At 34.3% G+C, this 6669-nt stretch overlaps 1 protein-coding gene across 7 annotated transcripts in view; it reads left to right on the forward strand.

The window, feature by feature from the left end:
• Window positions 1-6461, forward strand: part of SLIT2 (slit guidance ligand 2) — a 266925-nt gene extending 260464 nt beyond the window's left edge. For 4 of the 7 annotated variants that reach the window (XM_061379837.1, XM_061379839.1, XM_061379838.1 and 1 more), the window contains 2 exons: window positions 3340-3551; window positions 4619-6461. In XM_061379837.1, the coding sequence (XP_061235821.1) occupies window positions 3340-3551; window positions 4619-4860 (454 nt within the window). In that variant the 3' untranslated portion in view covers window positions 4861-6461. Of the gene's footprint in view, window positions 1-3339; window positions 3552-3891; window positions 3981-4618 lie in introns of all 7 variants that reach the window. The other 3 variants (XM_061379842.1, XM_061379841.1, XM_061379843.1) reach the window with 3 other exon arrangements.
• The last annotated feature ends 208 nt before the right edge of the window (window positions 6462-6669 follow it).

Here is a 6669-nt window from a genome sequence, read left to right on the forward strand (position 1 = left end):
GTAATTGTATATAGTGAGGGAAAAATTATTATTATTATTATTATTGTAATTATTACTATCTAATCTGCTTAAAAACTTGATGCAATATATATATAATATTTTTATGTTTTCATCGTACCCCAGGTTTTAGCAGGAAGACAGATTTTCATCTTTATGGTTAATTTCTGTTTAAGTCTGTGTGTGCTAATTCTTTTGCTAATTTGACTAAAACATTTTAGGTTGGACATTTTATGTATGTTTATAGAGAGGGTCATGTATATATATGTGTAGAGTGAGAGAGAGCTATATGTATTTATGTGTGTATGAGAGTATTGATATCTATACATATTCATCTTTTAAATTCACTATATAGAGACAGATTCAATTTTCTGGCTCATGGTCTCCCAGCACAAGATGATCAGAAACTTCAGAAGTTCAAAGTTCTCCAAGATTTATTGGTCATGGGCCACAAGATGTCATTCTGCTTGCAGTTTCCACTGCTCTGACTGCAGTTTGGCGACCAATTGTTTCGTTTTGGGGTTGGGTATTTTTTTGTTTCTTTGTAAAGTAAGCCCACTTGGATTTTTTGGCTGCTGCTTTTTCAGTGCTCTGGCCTATATGACTTCTAGCCTATATAACTTTTCAGGACCAGTGTCCTGAGCTTGCTAAGAAATTCCAATAAGATTATTTTCAATTTCCATATGAAATTATATTTAAGTGATCTTTTCAAACAAGGTGTGTGGAGATTCTGACTCTTTAAAGCTATATACACGAGTTAGCATGCTTTACAATGCAGTTGACAACATTTATATTGGTTGGGGACTCTCATCACTACTAAATTTTGAACCTTTGCAAAGCTACAGCAGTGAATTTTTGAGGTATATCATTGATAGCATTTTACTGTTTATGGGTCTTTTTTTTGCCCTGTCTTTTTTCACAGTAACTTACGAGATAAAGAAAGGAAATCACAGCAGGTTTAAAAACACAAAGGGAGATTTTGATTCTGTATTTCTTGATTCATCTCTAAATCCTGTCTGTTGAATAGATGCATTTTTTCTGTCTAATACAGTATAATATTTATACTTTATTCGAGAAACAGAATTGTCACTGTGATCTCTGTTTTGAAAATGTAGGGGATCTTTTAGAGATCCCTGCAAACCATGAAAAGGTTTAAGGCTTAGATTTATTTTACCTAAATCTAGGTGCTTGACTTAGGAACATAGTGACCACAGTTTGCTCTCTAGTCAGTAAAGGAATAAACACATTTCTAAAGAGTAAATTAGACCTCAAGTGGTCTAATCACACTCTGGATAAGCTCGTTTCTCTCCATGACTCTATGGGGAGCTCATGGCAATTATACATTTCACTTGAGTGCCTGACATTGGTACCTAAAATCAGGTAAGATGAAACTGTGCCTATGACTTTGCACTTAGCTTGACATTCCTTTCAGTGCAGTCTGAAGATGAAGTTTAGGGCTTCAAAGAACAGGTGGAAGCAAAAGTATGAGAGTTGGCATTAGCTAAGATTTAATCATCTTCTAAGTCAAGCAAAACTGTACCAAAGATCCTGACACAGATTGCTTTGATACCTAAACTAGTCTATATAGAATATGGCATGGTATCAATGTCACTGAGTAACTTCATAGATCAGATGTCCTCAGAGTAGTTGTTTTTTAAATGGTAAACAGATCAAATGCTGAACATAATGAAAGCTAAACAAAAGCTGTCTGCCCTGTGATACTGTCTGAGCCTCCAATTTTGAGTTGCTTAATCTAACAGTTTTGGAATATCAGACTTCAACCACAAGAACAATTTGGAAATTTTTAGGGAACATAGTTACTTCAAAAGTAGAGACTTTTGCGTAAGAGAGAAGTTGGAGGTGCTCTAAGGTATTAGTTAAATTCCGTATTTGCAGTTTGTAATGCAAAACTGGGTATGTGAGTGGAGGCTAGGTGTTGTGCCTTTCAAATATTCTGTGATCAGACTGACTTCCTATGCTCTTTTTCCTCCGAGTCACACCATTTCTAAAGTACTTACACAGAATTATGCTTGCAGGTGGAGAATTGTAATGTAGAATTAATTGATGAGTGGAATTTGTAGCTGTTTGTTAAATGAAACCACTTTAAACAGTTGATTCAATTTTGTGAGTTAAAAACTGTTGCTAATTTCAATTTTAACAAATTTCCTACTCTACTGAGGTAGAGTATAAAGCAAAGTGTTTCTAGAACTATGTTATCTAAAAAATGTCAAAATGAGATATTGTTCATAACAGAAGTGTTAGTACAAAATGCATTATTTTATGATTTTTTTTCCATCTTCAAGTTCAAATTATTTTATTTTAGATGGAATGGGAGTTTTTTTTATCTAAAGCTTTTCATTTATTTAAATATTTATTTAGGTGGTTGTCAAAACCTATTAAGGAGGTTGTGGGCTCATAAATCTTACAGTACAGAGAGGAAAAACGTTAGAGAGGAGAAATATTAGAGAGGAGAAACATTAGAGAGGGTAACTTTTAACACTGAATGTTAGGATTGCATTCCTTCCTACAGAGGAATCTTCCTTGTGGTGTCCCTAGGAAACAGTATGTAGATAGACAATTTGTGTATCTAGACAACAGTTAAAGAAAATACTAATTTAGGAAGAAAGCTATTGACCCTGTGCCACCAAATGAATGAAGTAATTGGTGGTGATTTCAGAACATGAATTCCTCATCTTCATCTTACACCTAGGAACAGGTAATTAAACATCCTCCTTTTGAAAAACACCACCCCTCTCTCAAAGGAAGCAAGAACATACATTATATGACCACCGTAATGGCAGTTGGCAGAGCAGGCTGGTATTTGAAAGGGGAGCACATCTTCAGGTTTGAAAATGCCATTGCTTGGGTCGGAAGAGTTTCAGGTAGGAAGTCCCTGATCTGAATTTGTGCTGGGAGCCCAATTCTTCATGAGTGACAATATAGGTGTTTTTTTTCTAATTATACAAGAATCAGAATTTCAGGTGAGTATCCTGTTTCTCTACTTAATTCTGGATTATATTTGGGCTTGATTTTGCTGTGTTCTACTCAAAAGCATGCTAAAAATTTACATAGAGAGGATGTATTGGGTTTAATAACAGGCCTGTAAAAGCCTTCCATAACACATCTACAGTGGATGTTTTCTGGTGAGATTGTTCTGCAGCTTCTTTTATGTAAACCTGCATAAAAATTATAAACCACTTCACTGCATCTCACTGAAAAAGTCCATTAGAAACAAAAGCAATTTCTTCTGAGTACAGTCCAAACTATTTGTAGTTAATGTTGCTTAGCCTGAACTTTGATGAATAATTTATTTTTATTCTCTTGGGCTTGTTTCCCCTGTAGATGTGTGCATGGTACCTGCTTGCCGATCAATGCATTTTCATACAGTTGTAAATGCCTGCAGGGACATGGGGGAGTCCTCTGTGATGAAGAAGAAATGCTGTTTAACCCCTGCCAATCCATCAGGTGTAAACATGGCAAATGCAGGCTTTCAGGACTTGGGAAACCATATTGCGAATGCAGCAGCGGATACACGGGGGACAGCTGTGATAAAGGTAAAAAAAACCCAAACATATAACAACACTGTTGTTTTGACCTTAGACATTTTTTTTTATTAAAACATGAGCAGCCAAAAACATTACCAACTTTTTTTTCCCACAATATACACATTTGTTGCTTTTTTTTTTACCATAAGAATTTGTCTCAGAGAAAAATTAAACTTTTCCCATGAATTTGTTTACATTTTGAGGATTTTTTTCATCAAATGTTTTGCTGTGAAAACATTTCTCTTTTTTGCCTTTATTCAGAAACACATTTTTACTATATTTAAGTATTACCTTTTACCTGCTGTATCTTTCTGTATTTATTGTTTCTCTGCCTTCTGCAACTGAGAAGCCAAATCCAATGATTCTGCTCCTAGTTTTATCACAAACTCTACTTTTGACCTCTCAGCTTCAACTGATTTATCACAGCGAATTATGCAGGTGAGATGGATGAAAACAGGATGACTTTTTCCCCTACCTTTTTCTTTTTCCTTTGTCTATCAAAGCTCTCCCTCTCCCTCTCTTTCCCTTACCCCAGATGGCATTTATTTTGTAGTGTACATAGATGTGAGTAGAACAGAAGAATATGGTTGTAGAACTTCTAACAGATGTCTCATTTTTAGCTGGTTTTATACCTCAGTAATTTATGAAGTTAGTGGAATGTAACTTGTATTAAATAAGAGTTTGAATAATATTAAACTCCAGGTCTAATAAATTAAATTGCATGCTCTCTGAAACATTTCTCTATGGTAAACAGAACCAGCTGCAAGCCGTGTAGGAACAGAAGATGTTTATTTCTATAAGAAAGGAAAATATTTAAGCTTCTAATTTTCTTGCCATTGTAATAGCTTTGTATTTACGGTTTACATACACATAAGCTTTACTAAAAATAGGAGGTATAGGGAATACAACTCAGCATTAATAGAATTATGTTTCCAGTTTCCAATATACAGGCTGAGTCAAACTTTAAAATATCAATCCCAACTGCAATTAGAAACAGCATCTTCCTTAGCAATATTAACCATTCTTTGATCTGTGTCTCAAAAGTATATCTCTTATTTTAAATGTTGTTTCTACAGAAATCTCTTGTCGAGGGGAACGAATCCGAGATTACTACCAAAAGCAGCAAGGGTATGCTGCGTGCCAGACGACCAAGAAGGTATCGAGACTAGAATGTAAAGGAGGATGTTCAACCGGGCAGTGCTGTGGACCACTAAGGAGCAAGAGACGGAAATACTCTTTTGAATGCACTGACGGGTCATCATTTGTGGATGAGGTTGAAAAAGTGGTGAAGTGTGGCTGTACAAATTGTCCCTCCTAAGTGTCGCTGTCACACTTGTCTTTTGAAAATGTTGTATACTTATTGACCGTGTTGGACTAATTAATGCTTCATAGTGGAAATATTTGAAATATATTGTAAAATACAGAACAGACTTATTTTTATTATGAGAATAAAGACTTTTTCTTCATTTGAAAAGATTGAAGTGCTTGAACTGAGACTTCTCATAACCAAGAGGAGCTTTGAAGAAAAAAAAAAAACCTGTTAACATTGCAGCAGAGATGGGAAACTTTAGCTGCTTTTAATATGGATTCTTCTTTATAACATGCTGAAGATACACTGACACTATACACATGTGACTTTCAGCTTAACAGCTCAGAGATGAAATACTGACCAGAACGTGAGGCTTGTCTTTTCACTTTCATATCGGTATATTTTATTGTCTTGACAGACCATAATCACTTATGAATGGATGAGGAAGCGTTATGAGTGAAAAGAATCAGATTATACAGAAATAACAATTGTATGAAATACATTTTATCTTTCGGAATTCTTAAGCATTTTGAGAAGGTGGGGTCCCATTTAATGAATGGGAAACAGGAGATGTGAGAATATACTATAATCCTGAAATCTCCTGATGATGTATACTTTTATGTCAGCATGTTAGCAAAAGAAACAAAGAAAGTGTTTATCTGCCCTTTTCCAGTATTAATATTTTGTAATATAAGTGTTTGGAGGATGATAAAAATAGATTATTGATGGATAAATTAGTAATAATATGGATTTCTGTTTCTATGAGTTCTAAAAAACTCTATACAGTATTCGGTTTCATTGAGAAATATTTATTGTATCAAAGTACATTGTACTTAACCGTTTTAGGCCATCCCTTTTACTGTTTTTCAATGCTTTAATATATATTAATTTATATTTGTCCCAGTATTTTTGTAAGGTTTTTTTTAAAAAAGGACTTAAAAATCAGGATTTTTTGCAATAGAACTAACGTAGCATGTCGTCTTGGGGTAAATGTTTTCAGTCTGTTTTTTTCCTCTCCTTTCCTTTTTCTTTCCCTTAGAATCTGACCATTTGGTGTCACTGAAACTGAAAGTGATGACAATCTGCAGTTTTCACATACATCAGATATTCAGGACACCTTCCAAGAACCTGTAATGTATGACAGAAAATACCTTTACACTAGGTGGCAATTGTAGAGAAGTTAACTTTCCCGATATACAGTACTTACAGAAAATAAGATGGTGTGTAGAAAATTACATAAGAGGGTAGATCTTTTAAAATTAATATTCCCATGGAGCTCTTTACCTTTTTTATAAAAAAGAAAACAAGGCTGTGCTATCAAGAACTGTGACTTTCCCCAAATAATAAAACTACTTTACTGCCCTAATGTTCCCCATGTTAACATGTTGCTGCTAAATTACAATGTAGAGTTGGTAATCAGTAGTGGGTTGTGTTCTTCTTTCAGTAAAACCCAGGGTACCCTGTAAAAATGCAGATGTTTTTCAATTTTATTTTATTATTTTTTTTACAAAAAATTTAGATGTACATGTGTAATGCAGTGTGCTTTGTCTTATTTGGACTGATATCAGTAATGCTACTGATGTTTGTAAATTAAACAGATATTTACTTCACTAACAGCTTTTATTTGTATTCTTCTGAGAAGTTTAAATTGTCTAACAGTCTTTAAGTAAACATCTGTAGTTGCAAAGAACAATTGGTAAAAAACAGAATAAAACACAACCAGATCCAGTGTATTCTTTGCTTAAAATCTGAAAAGGAATTAACTTGGGATTATCACACCTACAGGCACCGACATCTGAAAATGTTGGTTCATTATGA

This window comes from Neopsephotus bourkii, unplaced genomic scaffold (assembly GCF_033783945.1).
Source record: "Neopsephotus bourkii isolate Nb327-2 ecotype Australia unplaced genomic scaffold, CSIRO-AGI_Nbou_v1 NB_1780, whole genome shotgun sequence".
NCBI lineage: Eukaryota > Metazoa > Chordata > Aves > Psittaciformes > Psittacidae > Neopsephotus > Neopsephotus bourkii.